This window comes from Megascapheus bottae, chromosome 26 (assembly GCF_031878675.1).
Source record: "Megascapheus bottae isolate mThoBot1 chromosome 26, mThoBot2.hap1, whole genome shotgun sequence".
In the NCBI taxonomy this organism is placed as follows: Eukaryota; Metazoa; Chordata; class Mammalia; order Rodentia; family Geomyidae; genus Megascapheus; species Megascapheus bottae.
The window spans coordinates 13,726,510-13,747,079 of NC_143534.1; the positions used below are offsets into that span (position 1 = coordinate 13,726,510).

Genomic DNA, 20,570 nt, shown 5'->3' on the forward strand with positions numbered 1-20,570 from the left:
CAAAAGAGCTAAGAACATTACATTTACATGCAAAGTTGTGTCAGATATTTTATTTTTTTATTGTAATTAGTAAAAGGGTTACATGATATTTGCCAGATAGAAGGTGCATTAATTCACATACATTGATACCCTTTCACATGTCTTGGTACCCATTTCCCTCCCCCCCCCCACACCCCCGGGTCAGATATTGTAAAAGATAGAAAATACATAAGAGATATAGAAAGAGAACTGGAATATTTTTATCATTCAAAAATCTTTTTAAATAGATGCAGTTTTGGTATCATTTATCTGGGCATGCATATCTATCAGTTTTCACAAGAACATCACTAGATGGCAATTTGCAAAAGCAAGGGGAAGTCAGAGGATTCTCTGAATCTGACTGGAGTCAAGCAAAAATTGATCTCTACATAAAACCAGGAGAATCTACTCTACCTTTTCAGGTAAGCATGCAATATATTATATAATATATTTTATAATCTCTTTATATATCTATAATTTATAATATATAGAGATGATAATATTTTCATATACAAATAGCATAAAATTATGAATCTATTCATTATTCATAATCAGGGAAGGTCAGAGTGGTTATTTTGACTTAAATGTGGAAAAGGCATAAAAATGAAGATAAGCATTAAGTAGGAGAATGTCAGACCAAAGAATAATATTAATGATATTTTCCTAAGAGAAATTTTTTTCTAGAGACCATAATATACTATAAGTGAAAATATGAATTTGACTATATTTATATTTTAATCTAATTGTCTTACATGCTGCTATTCATTAACATGAGGAATTTTTAATTCATCTCTGATTTGATTGTCTAAAGAAGACTCCATAGTTTAGTAAGTGTCAACTGGAGACAATTACAGAGTAAAAATCGCTTTGAGTTTCTTCCAAAATAGAAACTACTAATTAATACAATGTAATTTTTCCTGCTGGCAATGGATTAGCTACTGTTTATTCAATAAGAAGGTTAATAACATTGTAATATTTCCTTGATGATCTGGGTGAGTGTTATTGAATTTATGTCAAGTAATTAATGGTATTTTCTTTTCTGTTTTAACTTGTTCTACCCATATTAGACTTCTATGTTCAACTTTTCTCACAACCGTATTCTTTTAATTTCATTCTTTTCCTGTTCTGTTTTAGTATATGTAAAATTGATTTTCTGAATGCTATACATTGATTCCAAATTGGTCTGTTTTCTGGCAGTTTCCACATAATTATATCCTAATTCATTTTAAAACGATTCATTTGTGGAGTTTTTAATATGGTATACTATTCATGCTTTATCAGCATCAATGATAGATATCAATGACAATTTTCTGACACTATTTGAAAACTCAATGAAGGAAAAGATTTAAAATACAAAAGTGGAAATTGGTCTAGTTTTTGTAAAGCTGCTGTCTCTTCAGTCTCTTCAGTTCAGGAGGGCTTTCCTTTTTATTTAAAAAATTTTTTTATTGTGATTAACACAGGGTTACATTATATTCACCAGATAAAAGGTGTATTACTTCACAAACATTGATATCCCTTCTCATGACATGGTCCCCATTTCCCTCCAACCTCCCCCTGCTCTATTTGATTTCCCCCCTTCCCCATCCAATTTCAAATAACCAATTAAGCACATATAAAATATATCAGAAAACAAGGTGAAAAATTGTAACAATATGAGATAACCAAGGGATGGCAAAAGAGATGAGTGATAACATAGTACATTAAGGACAACAGTCACTCATTATATGGCTTTTGTTTCCTTATCCTGAAGGTCCTTACATTTAGTGTCGTACTATTTGGCCTAATGTCTCTAGATTTTGTTCTATTGTAAATCTCTGCTAGGAGATCCCAAGGTTTCTTCTACTAATTATGACAAATGAGGGAGACTATTGGGCCTATGTTCCCTTGAGTCTGACTTACTTCACTTAATATGATTCGAAACTTTCTCAAAAAGGACCAAGAAACACAACAAACCAGGGAAAGTCTGGATAAGTGGGACTGCATTAAACTGCAGAGCTTCTGTATGGCTAAGGACAGCTAGTAAATTAATTAGGAAGCCTACAGAATGGGAGAAGATCTTCACCAACCATACAATGGACAAAGGCCTCATAACTAAAATATATCAACAGCTCAAAAAATTGAATCACTTCAAAACTAATCTCCAAAATAGCAACCATCCCATTAAAAGATGAGCCAAAGAATTAAAGAGAGTCTTCTCTGAAGAAGAAACAAAAATGGCCTATAGACACATGAAGAAATGCTCAACATCTCTGGTCATAAAAGAAATGCAAATCAAAACAACTCTTAAGATTTTACCTCACTCCAGTTAGAATGTCCAGGATCAAGAAGACTAATAACAGATGCTGGAGGGGATGTGGCCAGGAGGGTTCACTACTACACTGTTGGTGGGGGTGCAAACTCGTTCAACCACTGTGGAAAACAGTATGGCAGTTCCTCAAAAGGCTAAACATAGAGCTCACCTATGACCCAGCAATTTCACTACTTGACATTTACCCAACCGTCCAGAAACAAGGACATACTAAATCCACTAGCACAATGATGTTCATTGCAGCACTATTTACCATAGCAAAATATGAAACCAACCCAGATGTCCCTCAGTTGATGAGTGGATCAACAAGATGTGGTATTTATACAGAATGGAATTCTATGCTGCTGTCAGAAAGAACGGCATCGCCCCATTTGTAAGGAAATGGAAAGACTTAGAAAAAATTAGTAGGTCTTTCTTATAGCTTGTTTTGCCACTAGTGCTTGTAATCAACATCTACCAGGGATCAGTTATGCCTTTATCAATTACAGGGACATAGCAAGCTTAATCAGCCTGATCAACAATGGCTAAGTTACTTTATTAATTCTGTTTTTGCTAGAGCTATAACTTTCAGCCAATTATTTCTACTGTCTTATTTTTCTCACATTAAAATAAAGACAAAAATATGACCACCTTCATGTGACTAAAACCAATAGATGTATCCTGCACATAACAGGTGCCAAATAAAAGGTGATAATTGCTCTTGTTATTGATATTTGTATCATTCTTCAAAAACACTATTCCATTTGTCTTCTTTTCACCAGGTTTCCATTTTCTTCAGTATTAATATGTATTTTTATTTGTGTTGTTGTTTGTAAGAGATGCAAATTTTCCTGTGGAGTATATGTCTGGGAAAGCTCTTAGTTTTGCAGATTAGAATTGGGTCATTTCATTATAAGCAAGATGAGTCTTGATTTGCTAAAGCAAGAAAATAATTTGCTTAATATAAAATTACATATTTATTCAATATTATTGAATTAAACAAAATCAGAAGGATCTTGAAAAGTGCTTTTCTCAGTGCAACATATTTACATTTAATTAACAATAAATTTTGAATCATCTTGAAATATTATAAAATGAAGTTTTGATTCTTTGTCCATATGAAATATTCTTGTAAACAATCTCTCTCCTCTCTTTCTCGCCTCTCTCTCTCTCTCTCTCTCTCTCTCTCTCTGTCTCTCTCCCTCTCTCTCTCTCTCTCTGTCTCTCTCTCTCTTTCTCTGTCTCCTTTTTCTCTCTCTTTGTCAGTCATGGGGCTTGAACTCTGGGCCTGGGAGCTACCACTTGAGCCATGTACCACTTCCAGTTTTCTGATGGTTAATTGAGATAAGAGTCTCACAAACTTTCATGCCTGGGCTGGCTTTGAACCACAATCCTCAGATCTCAGCCTCCTGAGTAGTTAAGATTACAGGCACGAACCACTGGGGCTGAACTAGCCTTTCTCTTACTAGTTATTGATACTCAGTGATTAATGGAGATACCCGTGCTCAATACTTAGAAAAGGGAACTGTCTTTGGTTATGATTCGAAATACTAGCTTCATTCAAACAAACAGTTAAAAGAATAGCCAGGGTCATCTTGGAATTATGTGATGGTAATAATTTAGACCTATATATTTGTAAGAAAAAATACAAGCATTTTTCTTTGAAGATTTAGATGATTTTAGTCTTAAATTTTATTATATAGTTAGGAGAAGTAGAGATGGTCTAATGTCATTTTTATTTTTCTAAAAATTTTTAAACATGAATAAGTTATTAAAATTATTTCTGTATGAATAAAAGTACCTTGCATTTTAGGCAAAATGCCCAAGCAACCATATTTTAAGGTTTTTTTAAAATTTACTTTGAGGCTGGGAGTTTGGCCTAGTGGTAGAGTGCTTGTCTAGTATGCACGAAGAACCCCATGTTGGATTCCTTGGTACCTCATACATAGAAAAAAAATGCCTGAAGTGATGCTGTAGCTTAAGTGATAGAGCCCTAGCCTTGAGAAAGCCAAAAGGCAATGCTCAGGCCCTGAGCTCAAGCCTGGACTGGTAAATAAAAAAGAAAAAGAAAATTTGCTTTGTTACTATAATGATAATGTACAGAGAGGTAACTGTTACATAAGTCAGGTAATGAGTATATTTCTTTTTGAATAGTGTCACTCCTCCTGCTTTCTCCCAGTTTTCCCCTTGTATGGTTCATTTTCAACCTAGTGTCTAGTGATACCACTGCTGAATTTGTTCACCCTCCATTTCTTTGCTCTTCCTTGCTCTCTCTAAAACAGATGAACTTACACACAAGATAAAAGGTACAGAAAACAACAACAATAACAACAACAAAACAGCAACAAAGGGAAAAAAGCCAAAACCTCTTGGTTTCATTTCTTGGAGTTCATTTTGAAAATATCATTTTGTATGATCATATGCACATAGATATTAAGTCTTTGTGATCCACATGTAAGATTATCCTCCTTTAGTCTCACTGTATGTATGTCTAGAGACCTGTATAATTTTTCATGTCTAAATGTATTTTGGGGTGTTTTATTATTCAACGTGTTCACTTGTAGATTCATAGGCATATTCTAGTGACAATAAATGAGGGAAACTGTGCCACCTGTTACTTTGGGTAGGGTTTACTTCATTTAATATAGTTTTTCCAAGTCTTTTCATTTTCTTATGAATGGTACAAGATCATTCTTTCTGATGGAAGAATAGAATAATTCCATTGTGTGTATTATGTGTGATTCTCAATAAGGATTTGTGTTACGGTTCTATTTTATCTCCTCCCAAAAGTGTAGAGAGTACATCTAAGATGTGTTTAGCTTTTCTTTGAGAACACCCCATACGGTAGTTAATATATGCTTATATATTTACTGTTGACTATATTGACACTATTGACTATAATATATTATACTATTGAATTCAGCGCTCATGGTAATACTATAGTAATAACTGAAAGGATAATTCTTTCAGAGTTGAAGCTTCTCAAATTATAATTACTAATTGACACTGAGCATAATATATTTATAAATATAATGCATGTATATCCTTCTCTAAGTCCTACATAATGATTTTCTACCTCTTATTGGCCAAGATTTCACAGAAGCAATTTTCTATTCATTGAATTTTTAGACATGTATAGCATATATCTAGGAATCTAAAGCACTTTGGGTTTTCAGCCTAAGTAATATCATACTCTAAATTTTGTCTCTGAAACTTACTCTTTAACTTAAAAAATGCATGATTAAATTCTTTCCATATTAGCATATAAACAAAAGTTTTCATGGGCATGTGTGCACCACCATTTATTTATAGATTCATATGTGTTTCTTGTCATTTGCTGTCAAAACCGGGTTTGAAGTAAACGCTGCAATTTCTGTCTTCTTGTGTGTAGCAATATATGTGTTGTGTAAATGTAAGGCTTATACTATTTCACATGTCATTCAGTTGGTTTCTACAAAAGTTACATGATCCCTATAACTGACTCGTTCAATCTGTTACCTGATGCATTGATCTCTTAAAATACTCCTGCCGTACCCTTTCAAAGTTTTCTAGACATGTCATAGCCTTGCACATCTCTGTTTTGATTAACTCAGTTTTTTGAGGTATTAGTTATAATCGAGGATTATTATTACCTATCCACAGAGTATTTTTTCCCACTCTTCAGTCCTATATTGTTGGCAGAAGAAATGGAATGTTTTCCTTTGATTAATATATTGTACTTAGGTATTAGATTGTACTAATGTACCTTTTAGTTGTTAATGTGTTAAGCCAAGTGTAGTAGAAGAAACACTTTTCCTCACCACTGGGGTGGCCATGGCTAATGAACTTCTAGCAAGACGTACCAGCAAGAGCAAAGTAGAAAGAAGTGTGCTTACTGAGCCTTTCTTGACACGAGCCATCAGAAATGGTAAAGACTTAGGGCAACTTCTATTTTTACTTTTAAGTTTTAAAGAAGAACAGATAATTATGTCCATTCTGCGTGATAGGAAACAAGAATTGTGGCCTAACGCTAATTCATTGACAGGAACTTAACAGTCTCTTTTCAGATTTTTCTTGGCCTCTCTGTGGAGGGTGTTTTTCCTCCAGGAATGGGGTAGGACATATTGTATGGGGATCTCATGACTTGACATAAGGAGAGGTATATCAAATTCTTTACAACTGGATTTGACACAGAAAGACAAAAGAAATGAGAGTGGCTTCTGAAAGTATCTGATGTGTTTGTCATCTGCTAGGCGGTGCCTTAAGGCTCAATAAACCATCTAAATCTCTTTCTACCTCTCTGACTCTTTTGGTGGAACAACAACATAATAATGGGAATGGTTAACGTGAAAGAAAACAAATTATATCAGTCATTATTCAAATTGTAGAATGCATTATATTTAAACAGATGCCACCAAGTGCAGATGGATATGATTAACCACTGTATGTGGCTAATGATTGTATACTTTACCATAGTAAGTTTCTGTAGATGTACATACATATTCAAACATTCGGGTATGGAAATGAATCACTAATTCCAATCAATCTTTTACAAATGAATTCATACTTCAATTAAATTGAATTGTAAGCCACATAGCTGATTACCCCCAAAGAGCTCATTTTAAATGCATACAACCATTAATGACTCCATTGGGAAGAAAGCCCTTCACTAGTGATGAATGTTACAACTTTTAATTGAAAAAAGGTTACCTATGATATTTCCATTATATGAGATGCTGTTAAAGCAGTTATGACTTTCCAAACTTATAAGCTGAATATTCTGATCAAAACACATTTTATAAAGTTAGCAGGAAAAAGAGGATGAGGTAAATAAACTCTTTCACAGAAGGAAAAGATGGTAAGATTTTACCTGTGGGGAAGATTATTCACAATGATATCTATGATTGTAGTTAATTTTAGAAGCTGCAGTCTTGTCATCCAACACCACCATTGCTGTAGATGACATCAGTGTCTCGCAGGAATGTGAAATTTCCCCTAAGTCCATTCCCCGTACCAGCATACAAAACAAAGGTAAGTGCCTTCATTTTACAAATACAGTCTCACCATTGAATTCATTAGTTCTTTGCATCAAGATATAAACTATATCAGAATCACTAATACTTAGCAGAGTTACTATTATTTTTATGTTCTATAAAATTTCACATCCGTATCAATTAGATTAGACACCTTAGGTGAGTATGTAATGGAATCCCTATCAATTATATTTGGTACTTTAGGTAAGTATGTAATGATACATATTTCAGAATAACCCAGGAGTTCAGAAAAATTATTATGTTTGGGAAAGGCCAGATAGAAATTGAAATCATGATCTTAAGATACTTTTCTTAAGCCAGGTGTCAGTGGTTCATGCCTATTATCCTAGCTACCCAGGAGGCTGAGATCTGAGGATCATGATTCAAAGCCAGTCTGGGTAGGAAAGCCTGTGAGGCTTGTATTTCACTTCAACAACCAAAAAAGCCTGAAGTGGAGCTGTGGCTCAAGTGATCAGTACTAGCCTTGAGCAAAAATAGCTCAAGGAGAGCACCCAGACCCTGAGTTCAAACCCCAGGACACACGCACTCACACACACACACACACACACACACACCTCAGACATAATATTAATACTTTCACAGAATACATTGAGTTTGGCTAATTTTGACTATTTTTTTCCATAGCAAAGCAGATTAGAAAATATTCCCAAATGGACAGATAGAGAGTTTGGCTACATAGTGATCATTGAGACTCTAGAAACGCATTGGAAAAGTACTTGCTTTAGGCCCCATTAGTTCATAACACTAGCACTGATTGATGACCTCCTGTGATCATTACCAGACCTGGGGAATATAAGTTAAAACTTAAGTAGAAGTTTTAACCAGTTCTTATAAATGGGAGGAAAGCGTCCTTGTTTTAAAAACATGTTTGGGATATGTAGAGCCTATAAAGTTTTACTGAATTTTGATAGCCTTGGATAATTGACTTTAATATTTTATGTGTTTCACTTATAGTATAATATAAAATGCAATTAATTAGAATGCAACCTCCTTTCTCTTTTTCTTCTCTTCCTCTTCCCAGCCTTCCTTCTCTGTGTCTCTCATCTTGTTTCCCTCCCTTCCCTATCCTATTTCAAAAAACCAAATAAGCCTGTATACAATATATCAAATAACAAGGTGAAATACTGTAACAATATGAGATAACCAAGGGACAGCAAAAGAGATGAGAGATAACATAGTACATTAAGGACAACAATCACTCATTATATGGCTTTTGTTTCCTTATCCTGGAGATCCTTTCATTTAATATATTCTATATGGCCTTATGTGTCTAGGTTTTGTTCTATTGTAAATGTCTGCTACGAGAGCCCAAGGTTTCTACTGATTATGACAAATGAGGGAAACCATTGAGCCTAAGTTCCTTTCAGTCTGGCTTACTTCACTTAATATGATTTTTTCTAAGTCTTTCCATTTCCTAACAAATGCGATGTCGTTATTTCTGACAGCAGCATAGAATTCCATTGTGTACAAATACCACATCTTGTTGATCCACTCATCAACTGAGGGACATCTGGGTTGGTTCCATATCTTTGCTATGGTAAATAGTGCTGCAATGAACATCATTGTGCTAGTGGATTTAGTATGTCCTTGTTTCTGGACAATTGGGGAAATGTCAAGTAGTAGAATTACTGGGTCATAGGGGAGCTCTATGTTTAGCCTTTTGAGGAACTGCCATACTGTTTTCCATACTGGTTGAATGGGTTTGCACTCCCACCAACAGTGTCGTAGTGATCCCTCCTGGCCACATCCCCTCCAGCATCTGTTGTTATTAGTTTTCTTGATCCTGGTCATTCTAACTGGAGTGAGGTAGAATCTTAGAGTTGTTTTGATTTGCATTTCTTTTATGGCCAGCGATGTATCTCATTATTTTTCTTAAATAAAATTGTTACTTTGAATGATTCTTTTGTGATAGATTATTAACAAAGGAAAACATTTACTTTAAATTATGATTCATGAAACAAGATGCACTTAGCCAAGGTCGTTTTCTAAAGGGTTGCCAAGAAACAGTCATATCAGCCAGGTGTTGGTGGCTCAAACTTGCTATCCTAGCTACTCAAGAAGATGAGATCTAGAGGGTCAAGGTTTGCTGCTAGCCTGGCTGTGAGAACATCATTTCAAACCGTGGCTTCTTTATGCCTGCTTTGAAATTTGCTTTTACATTTCCTTGTTATTAAGGTAATATGTACAATTCCATACTTTTTCTGAAAGAAAGAAGGTAGTTCTTCTCTACATTGTGCGATTGTTCTAAGTTTTTATATCCTCATAGTATGAAAAGACATGTATCAACTATTTTGTTCTGGTCTATGATATATGCTAAAAGTAAGACAATAAAACTTAGATAATTCTACAAGTTGTAAACATGCTTCAATACTGTCAAACATTTTCTAAACACAATAATTTATATTTGTCTAAAATGTGTAGCCTAATATAGGTGTAGTTTACCAAAAGCTAAACTATTTCATATTTTCTACTTTCCTATCTGCCCATGAGACAAACATATTTTTACTTAGTACTTGAATTGGAAAAAGCTTGAGTAAAGACTGGTGGACCCCAGGGAAACGGAGTGATTTATTTTTTTTCTCTGAAGTAGTCATTCAAATCTAGATGATAGTATGTATTTCCTCCAAAATATGACATCTGCTAAATTCAGGAAAGTATGCATTACTCTGCCATTTCCATCACTGAGATGAACAGTAGAGTCTGGGTGATTTTCGACGTAGAGATACTAGATACACAAGTTCGTGTATTTCACATTTTCATTACAGACTGATAGCAATTATTTTATTCTGCATTAAGACACATACTCTCTTTTATTATATAATAAGGAGACTAAAGCAGGACCATGTTTTCCTATGTTTTCTGAAGATGTTTTATGTAATCTTGCTTTGTTTTGTTTTGCTTTGGTGATACTAATGGTTGATATCAGGACCTTGTTTTTGTTAGGCAACTATGTCTCTGGACCTTAAAAATGCTTCTGAGAAGGTCTTCAGGATGAGATTTAAACATTATTCTAAAATGAAAGGCTTCATATAAAGTTTCTGCTGTTATGATTCATAAATTACTTTTTATTGAATGATAGATGGAAAATAAGCTTCCATTCTTGGTGCTCATCTGTCTTGAACACGAGAGGACTTTTCCCACCTAATTTTGATATTCATTGTGCATCTGCATTCTTTTTATCAAATGCACATGGATAAGTAAGTCTACAGCAAAATTCCATCAAGAGATAGTTTGTTACTAAAGGAGATTCACCTCATTATTTTCATAGTGAAACTATAGACTCAATTAGGAAGTTTTAAAAGGATGTGAACATAAATTTGAATGGGAAGTTGTTTCTGTCAGAGCCTCATTGTTTCTGCACACATCTTCAAGAAGTATAGAAGTCCACCAATTCTCATTTGTGGAAACCATTGTTCACTGAGGGAAAGGTGAAATACACCTCCATAGACAAGGAAAATTTAGTAACCCATAATTTTTTAATCAGTCTTTGAATATTACCAAAAGTAAGTGGGAGACACTCATGGAGAACTGTCTTCCAACAGAGTTAACATTGATCTGGATATCAGAGCGGACCTTTGAAATCATATGTAGAATATGAATTTTCTATTTGTAATAGGCAGCAATGTTGAATGGCTAATATTATTTACATATTCATATTATTTTAAAAGGTCTAGTTCTGTTCATTTATATGGACTTCTTTTTTATTTCACAGTACTTTGGTAAACATTCCCTTTCTGTTATATATTATGTTGTTAATAGTTAATGAATATTAACTATTGATGAAGTCTAAAGTTCAATTACTTCAGTCCTATTATAACTTCAAGAACATAAGCATTTGATGTCATTGTAGAACTTGAAGTTTAAAGATATTACAGTCTTAGAGGTCACATTTCAAAATAGGGAATACAGTATTAATGCATTTGAAATTTGTAACAGCCTTAATAAAATCAAAACCTTTATGAACCTAAAACAACATTGTAGAATACCCAATTAACTTTTGTTCTTCATGTAACTTCAGGAGGGTCATAAAGTCTAGAGAAAAAAATCAAGAGACAATGATATTTCCTTAGCTATTTCCTGAGCATTAAATAAAATGTCTTATGTATCAAGGTATTTTCCAAAATGATGGAAATTTTTGCTTATTTATCACTCTGTGCTCACCATAGTGGCACTGGTATGTCTTTTGATCCTAACCATTCACGGGCTCACCACCCAATCTTTGTTTGAGGCCTAAAGTATTAGCCCTGATTCTCAGTACAGTTTCATGTCCAATTCTTACAAATAAATATCAGTAGGATTACCAAGTCATCACCAAACCTCTGTAACAGTGAATCCAAAATGAAACAGAATTACAGCTGGACTGTTTTCCCTATCAGCTTTTTGGATCCCACATAAATTCATCTTCCACAGTGAAAGCTCTGAAACTGACAGCAGTGGATTTAGTTGTCAGCCCATGAAATATTTCCTAGCCCCTGTCCCTAGGGACAACTAATATAATTTTATTTACATAATTAATAACAGCCTCTCAGGTAATTTTTTCTCACAATAATTGAAAAGTACTATACAGTCATTAGCTTTTCTAACCAGCCATAGAAAAGACAAGCATAATTTTCAGATATTCTCTGTCAACAGCATTCTGTTGTGAAAGCAACAGCACATAGCACAAAATGCAATATACACTAAATTCTGAGTAAATGACACCTGCAATTGTTATTGCAAAGGATGGCTCTTCTGATAATGCTAATTGAGGAACTCAATAATGCTTCTGAAAGTGAAAAATACCAGCGTGCCTCAATTTTTTTTTCGTGCCTCAATTATTAAACACATATTCAGAGTACTGTGTTTCTTAGTCAGACCTGGATATATACTGAAAAAATTTCCATGGTTGGTTTAATGTGGTATATATTCAATTAAGGGCTATCTTAGATATTATTTTATATGATTATTTCATTTATGATTGAAGTTTTAAGTCTGTGTAGACATCTAGTAGCATCTAGAGAAGTGCATACACATACACACATATATTAGCAGCATGTCATTCTTTTAAAAATTACTACTTAAAAACTTTTTCACACAGAACTTTATGCATACAGACATCTATTACATATATATGTATACATATGCACATAAACCTATATGTATAAATGTATGTATACATGCATATATATGGATACCATGTGATGTTTTAACAGATCTATTCATTGTATAGTATTTAAATCAGGATAAACACCTTTATCATGTCATACAATTATCATTCCTTTGTGACCAAACATTCAAAATCCTCTCTTTGGAATATTGAGCCTATTACCATTATCTAAGCACCACCATGCTGTACAATAGCACATCAAAGGTGCTTACTCCAAAACATGTCTAAACCCATTGTCTGATCTTTCCTCATGTCTCCCTCTTCTATACCGACTTCAACCTCTGGCAACCACCATTTCTCTCTCCACTTGTGGAGATGAACACTTTAGAACTATGCACACAATTGAGAACATGCAGCATTTATCTCTCTCTATCTGCCCTCCTTTGTTGGTTATTGAGAATAATACCAGAATAAACATAGGGGTGCAGATGGGTTTTTTTTGTACTGACAAAACCACTGCCTTGTCTATGGTTATCTAAAAGAAATACATCCAATAGGTTTTGCTGTCTCACTTCCATTTGAATGTTCCCTATATTTACACTAGTACTTCCTCAGATAGGAAATAATCAGGTTCCCTTTCCAGGTAGGTTATGTGAGGTAGATATTGCAGTCCCTTAATATCAGTGGGTGGGTGGTAGGACCCCTCATGGGCAAAACTGAATGATCAATATGAAGAGAGTTGAGTACTCTAACATGGATTTTTGATTTGTTTTTCCCAACTTCCCCTAAAGACATGGGACCTTTCACCAATTCTCTTCATCACTTTAGAGCTGAGTACATCAAATGTTTACCTTGTTTTGAGGGAACATTGTTTGCTTTTTTGAGAGGATGGGCTAGATTTTCACAAAATTAAGCAGGGGGAAATACACAGCCATGAAAGGATTTGAATAAGCTGATGAGAATTCAGGACTCACCGTGACATTTTCCTCATTTGAATGCTTGAAGGGGACTTTGAAAGTTTTGGTTTTGAAATTTCTTTTTGATTGCCCTTGATCAAAGTTATTCTTAGTAAATTAGAACCTAGGGTAAGCTTACTGTGTATGCTAGCAACAACTTGTCACTCCATGTTTGTGTAACACGTCTTCGTGTTCCTAGATCTTGGACTATACACTGAGTGACATAGAATGCAAGAATTTGTTTCCCAGGAATTATATCTCCATACCTTGAAACTACCTGAAATCTATGCACATTTATGTTTGTTTGCATGTTAGAAATAGAGATAAGCTTTACAATACAAATGCTTAAGCATTCTTTTTATTTCATCCCTAACTTGCTCTATTTATCATTGTTATTTTTAATTTAGGGTAGCATTTGATTTTTCTTTTTTTGAATTGTCAGGGTGATATACAGAGGGGTTACAGTTAAATAGGAAGGTAGTGAATACATTTCTTGTCGGACATTGTTACCCCCTCCAAACTTCATTCCAGAAATTTTTATTGTACGTATAAAAATGTTCTTCATTGTGCTTATTTCTAATTGTGTCCTTATGCTAAAATACAGTTGCTAATGCATAAAGTAGATTCAGTGTTTTGAAAGTAGTTGTAGATGTATTCACACATTCCCATTGACTTTGATGGGCTTTAGAACTAATGGGCTTGTCCAGTTTTGCAGCTGGAAATTGACTAGAGAAAATATATTTTGAATTTACATATTTTATAGAAACTGTAAAAATAAGATGATATATTACATTCCTATCAATTTTCCAAATTGAAATGATTGAAAATGACTTATCATTAGGTTAAAATATTCTTACTAATTTTTCCCTTTTAAGAGTTATCATTTTATTTAATATACTTATGAGAGAACCTTTACCAATTTTTACAATCTCATTTAATGATTTATTTTATACCTTTAACCTCCAAACTTATTGCTCCCTTCCAAATTCCTTTTACAAGGACATGTCTTTATAGTTTATACTATCTGCTTGGATGACTGTAGATAATAACATAGGATCTTAGAACCATAATCATTACTAGAAATTGACCTCATTTCTCCCTGGTATATGCAGTGACAGATAAACAACTACACTAAGAAAATTCAGATTTTGTGCTTTTCATGTATTCTTTTTCCATTTCATTGACAGCTAGCAAATTATGGTCAGTAGTTAAATAGAATATGTAACAAGGAGTCAAAATATTTGAATTCCAATTGCATTCCACCACACTTCCTAGGTACCTTGAATACGTTAATAACATCTTTTACCTTTCCTTTTTTCTTTTGGAAAGCAGCAACAATACCAATTCCTATTTCATAGTTATTGTAAATGTCAGCTATTCATCACAGAGTCTGTTGCATAAGATATTCAGTAACTGTTAGCAATAATTCCACACCATTATAACTCTTCTTTCCCTATCTCTGTCTCTTTCTCTTCCTTTTCCAGAATTTTCTTCATATTTACCTAAAATGTAGGTCAAATGATTCTTTCCTGCATATGTTAAGTGATACATACAACGATATGTGAATATTAAACTTTCTAAAATCAGTGATATGAATATAATGGATCTTATTTTTAAATATTTTTGTAAGTTTTCCATGACAGTGTAAAATACTATGCAGAAACAATTAAGCTTCTTGGCATATATATTAAGAGAAAATAATATGACTGCCAGAATGAATTAGGCAAATCCTTGAAATTGTACAAATGTGACTAAATGATATTATGTCTTAGAACATCGGGAAAATAATTGATTTATTTGTTCAGAGAGGCTTTTTCCCCCTTCCTTTCCTCAAATTTGTGCTGTGGTGTGTTTTGAGGCGTTCAGTCAGGTCATTTCCACTTGAGCGCGACCTTTACAAAGCAGAGAAATACTGTGCTAAGCACATGTTTTATTCTTTAGTTTCCAACTGTGATTTTGAAGCAAACAGCTGTGGTTGGTTCGAAGCAATTGGTGGTGACCATTTTGATTGGCTGTGGAGTTCCCCAAGTGATCTTCCTGCTGATTTTGAACACCAGGCCCCATCATGTGATCATACCCACAACACAGCTCAAGGTAAGAAGCAAGTAAGGTTTTTGCTTCATCCTACTCTTAGGTTAGGCCCGTAAGGAGAAGGGAAACGTGTGAGTGGTGCCATCACCTCAGATCACAGGATAGTTGCATAGATCAGTCCTGGCTGTCCTTTCTCTAAGGCATGGTTCCTTTATGGCTTACACTGATGGAAAATAGATATGTTTTGGGTTGGATTCATTGTAATTGTTGTTTGTTTCTACAATCATTTAGACCTAGGTCTAGATAGTTCAGTATTTGTTAAGTGAGTTTGGCTATCATCACAATTTTTTATGATTATATATTTTTATTTTAGTTGGACATGAAACATACTTGATAAAAGGTTAGGAGACCTCATTGTAGAATCTGGTATGTTAACTAATGTTTTGTTTCTTCATATGTCAACAGGGCATTTCATGTTTATTCTGAAGAAAAGCAGCAGCTTTTCTCAAGTTGCTAAGCTCCAGAGCCCAATTTTCAGCCAGACAGGTTCTGGATGCACTCTTTCTTTCTGGTGAGTATTCAGAGCAAGAGGCGGTTTTCCTCAAGATCCAGTGATTTCAGATATACTTCGGTTCTTGTTAGTGGCTCAATTTTACCTCTGCATTAACATTCCAAAATAATTATTGCATGAAAACCTACTTAATTATTAGTATTAGTCTTTCTTAAGAAGAAAATGACTCTGCCCTTTCGCCAGAGGATTATAATTTATTTAAAATTCTGCCTCTTTCTTTTCTTGTATGAGCTCCTTCAAAAAACCTTATCTAAACATTGGCAGATAAGATCCAGCAAGTGAGTAGCCGTGACATCTTCCGGAAAGAAAGACATCCATTACATCCATTGTGATAAATAAACATTAGTAGACTAGACTGACTCCAAGACTCCAAAGGTTAGAGTTTGACTGTCTGATCAATAATTTTGAATTTCTCCTGTTTGCTCTTCTTCAGGTTTTATAATTATGGCCAGTCAGTTGGGGCCGCTGAGCTACAGCTACATGTGGAAAACTCCAGTGACTCCACAGCCATCTGGCGAGTATTATATAATCAGGGCCACCAATGGTCCCAGGCAACCGTGCAGCTAGGGCGTCTCACCCAGACCTTCTACTTGTCACTAAAAAAAATCAGCCTTGGCATTTATAATGGCGTCTCAGCAATTGATGACATCAGATTTGAGAATTGCACGCTTCCTTCTCCTTCTGAAAGCTGCGAGGAGCCAGATCACTTCTGGTGTCGACATTCCAGGGCTTGTGTAGAAAAGCTTCAGTTGTGTGACCTGGTGGATGACTGTGGTGATGGTACCGACGAGGTTGACTGTGGTAAGATACTCTGTGTGTGTGTGTGTGTGTGTGTGTGTGTGTGTGTTGGTGTGTGTGCTCATATCTGTCTGTGTGCATGTGGTAGGTGTGTGTGCATGTGTGTGCACATGTGCTTTTGTAGGACCTTGTATTTGACCTCTCACTCCTTTGGGAGTGGTGGCTTTGATTCAGTCATTGTTTGTTTGCTTTTAGACAGTCAAGCCAGTGATACTCCAACATAACTCCAAAGTGGATGAACTGTGTGGAACATTAAAGTAGACAGAGCTATTAGTATTTATTAACTAAATAGTAGACATCAAAATGATAAACACAGGTACACAGAGCTGGTACCTTCATGAGGCTCAGAATTGAAGAGATAATTACTTAAATAATTTGTAAGTAATTGTAGAGCATCTTAGAATTTATAAGGGTGCTGTGGCTTTATACAATTTATTCAATTGAGATATGAAGAATAAGTCAGAATGTTGTACACAAAGCATTATTATGTGTAAAACACGGGAAAGAGTGCCAGTTGGTGTGGCTGGAATGAAGGTGGTGATGGAGATGGGAGGACACATGATAAATTATCTTTATTTGTAAGAAGGATAAGATGGCAGATTAGAGCTGCTCCAATGGATATGGTGTAATGACTGGGCTCGAGGGGAGTGAACTCAAGAGACCCAGCAAGGAATTATTGTGGAAGCCCATAGGAGAGAATGGCTGGCAATGAATTGTTTTGACTTGGATGGAGATGAGAGACAAGGCTTGAGGGAAATATTCAAGAGGAACATTTGATTATGTTTTGGCTCCAGGGAGAGCAGAGAGTGAGGTGCAAAAAAATGAGCCCTGGTTCTCTGGTTTAAATTACTGAAGTGTGCAATATCTGATCCTTATGTGTCTCTCATGGCTTAATGACTGTAGCTACAGTAGTGTGTGATGCACTTACATCTGAAAATGCATTAGAAACTAATACTATTTTTTAATTAAAAGAATCTGTCAGTAAAAATGTTTGCATCCTTCCTTGAATTCAAGTTTCTTGTCCAGAAAGTCACTCCTTAAATTTCAAGCTATGCATTTATAAAATTGGAAAGCTAAAGTATAAACCAAAGTAGAACTGTAGAATGATGTTTGGTACCTCACAGGAAACATAATCGCAAGGAACTGCTTTTCCTTTCCCTGAAGGAGAGGGAGTTGGGGAAGAGTGGAGGCCGGTCCTGAGACAAGAACTCAAGGCCTAGGAGCTGTTCCTCTAGTAAGCTCTACTCCTGTTTTTATTTTTATTTTTTTGGTAGAGATGAGAGTCTCACCAGCCTCAAACCATTATTCTCAGATCTTAGCCTCATGTGTAGCTGGGATCATAGGCATGAACCACTGCATAACTATAGAGAGCTTTTCATTTGTGTCACTTTTGACACATAATATCAAAAGTATATTAAAGTCACAGATACTGAAGTTAGAATTACCTTGCATTTCACAAAATTTACACAACCCAGACTGGACTGAAAAGAATTGATGATTTGGACAGTGACTTTTATGAGAAACCCAACTTGCTATGATTGTGTATGTGTGTGTGTGTGTGTGTGTGTGTGTGTGTGTGTGTGTGTGTGTGTATACACATATGTAACAAATTTAGGAAACCTTTTCATCCTGTTCAAGTTCTCTAAATCCTACTCAATTAAAAAAAGTTGACCTGCTGCTAAAAGTAAACAGATTATCTTTCATACTTCCCAATATTGGCTTAGTATACCAGGAGTATTATAATACAGCTACAATGCTTCTGTGATTAATACATTAGTGATTATGATTATGGTGATTATTTCTCTCACAGCTTTCCCTGTGTCATATTGCTTTTTATGATAGTGTGCATTAGATATCCAGAAAGGTGTTTAGAGATATGGTCTTCCATTGAAGGCTACAGCTTTATACATTCCCTATTGGAATGAAGATGGAGTACGTAGTCATTATAAAGATAGGTGATGTAAAAATCGGTTGGCTTTAGAGCTAGCTATGTAAAAAACAACAACAACAACAAAAATTGAGCACAGTGGCATCGTCCTTCTGCTCCCTAACCAACACTGACACCTGCAGAGCACAATGCCAGGGCCCAGTTCACATCACAGCTGGGCTTGATTAGTCACAAGTGAAGAAATACCAGATAAAAGTTCATTTCCCATTTGACATTTACTTACTTGGCTTCCTTCATTAGATCTAAGCTCTTGTTCTGTTTTCAGACAGATGATTTGTTCTCGCCTGGCTGCACTGAGTTGTATACACTTTATTGTTTGGGGGGTGTTTGTTCACCTTTGCCCCCGTGTGTTATCACTAAGATGGCTAGTTAAAGGACAGCTGACATGTTTGTTTTTAATTTTAACTCATGTAAATGCAGCTAAAATGTGAAACTGCTTGTGAATTCCTAAATATGTCCCCTTACACAATTCTCAAAAGTACGCTTTATCCAGTTTGTTTTAAAGCAAATTCTTGTCAACAGAATAATCTTCATGTCTTGAGAAATGAACCTGGTCCCATATTACCCTGGAAATTAGAGTGTTTAGTTGATGAGAGGATTGTTAGTTTTTAGTAAGTCTGAATTACTCTGCTGACTGAAGGAAAAAGGACCTTTAAAAGCTCTCACTTTCCCTTTATCCACCATCGCTTGTGTGAATGCTATGGAATGAATTAGTGTAGATAATTCTCAAAAAAATCCCAAAATGGAAATCCCATATGATTCAGCCATACCACTCCTAGACAGATATACCCAAATGAATCAAAAGCAGTATACAAAAGAAATACCAACATACCCAATTTTATTAGGATACTGTTTACAGAAGTTAAGAGTATGGAACCAATCTAGGTATCCATCCGTAGATTAATAAATAATGAAAATGTGATATGCCTGCACACAAGACTATTGTTCAGTTAATAAATAATGAAATCATGTCCTTTTCAGGAAAATGTATGGAAGCGGAGTAAAATGACTTAGAAGGAAATATTTATTGTGTTATATGTGGAATATATAGACAAAAGACATTAAAATAGAAAAGAAGACCCAGAGAAGAGGAAAGGAATTAAGGGGAGAAAGGCAATGAAAGATAGTGGTGGAAAAGATATACCTATAGGTGTGCAAGAGTTCTGTTGCTTTAGTTTCTATATTTAAGTCTTGACCCTCCCAGGGGCTCAAAGTGACTCTTTTACCTGTGGGTATTCATTTGTCCAGGGACCAACTAATAAACAGATTAGTCTTTCCTGACTGGGTTGGCAAGACACTATAGTTAGAAATAAGTATCTGCATAGTGCAAGGACTTGTCTCTGTACAATCAGTTCTGTTCCACTGATCTACATGTTTACTTATGCTATGCCTACAGTATAGTCTTGAGTATCGTGGTTTTTCAGAAAATTTTTGAAACTGGGATATGTTAATCTAGTTTTGTTCCTTTTCAAGATTGTTTTGGATTGTTAAAAATGTTTTAATTCAATTTTGTTAAGTTGGAACAAGCCAAAGTAATGAAAAAACTCAAATCAGGTTTCTGTTATCTATGCATTTAAAGCTAGGTTTTCAAGTAAGTGAAACAAAGTGACAGAACTGAGAGGAGAAATAGACAAACATACCATTGTATTGTGGTAGATTGGGGATATTTCAATTCTCTCTCAACAATTATTTAACAAATAGTCATAAAGTATGCAAAATTATTGAAGTAAATGGAAATATGAAAGAGCTATAGATGGAAAAGAAAATATTGAATAATAAAAGGAGCTACAATTTAAACTAAAAAAAAGAAAGATAGTGGTGGAAAATAGGATCAAAATA

The 20,570-nt window shown here is 34.8% G+C and overlaps 1 protein-coding gene across 5 annotated transcripts in view; it reads left to right on the forward strand.

Annotated features, from left to right (window-relative positions):
- The window catches only part of Malrd1 (MAM and LDL receptor class A domain containing 1), a 361,316-nt gene that overhangs the window by 89,738 nt on the left and 251,008 nt on the right, over positions 1 to 20,570 (forward strand). For all 5 annotated transcript variants that reach the window (XM_090318992.1, XM_090318991.1, XM_090318993.1 and 2 more), the window contains 5 exons: positions 267 to 440; positions 7,198 to 7,318; positions 15,325 to 15,477; positions 15,880 to 15,985; positions 16,419 to 16,786. In XM_090318992.1, coding sequence (XP_090175118.1) covers positions 267 to 440; positions 7,198 to 7,318; positions 15,325 to 15,477; positions 15,880 to 15,985; positions 16,419 to 16,786 — 922 coding nt within the window. The remainder of the gene's footprint in view (positions 1 to 266; positions 441 to 7,197; positions 7,319 to 15,324; positions 15,478 to 15,879; positions 15,986 to 16,418; positions 16,787 to 20,570) is intronic.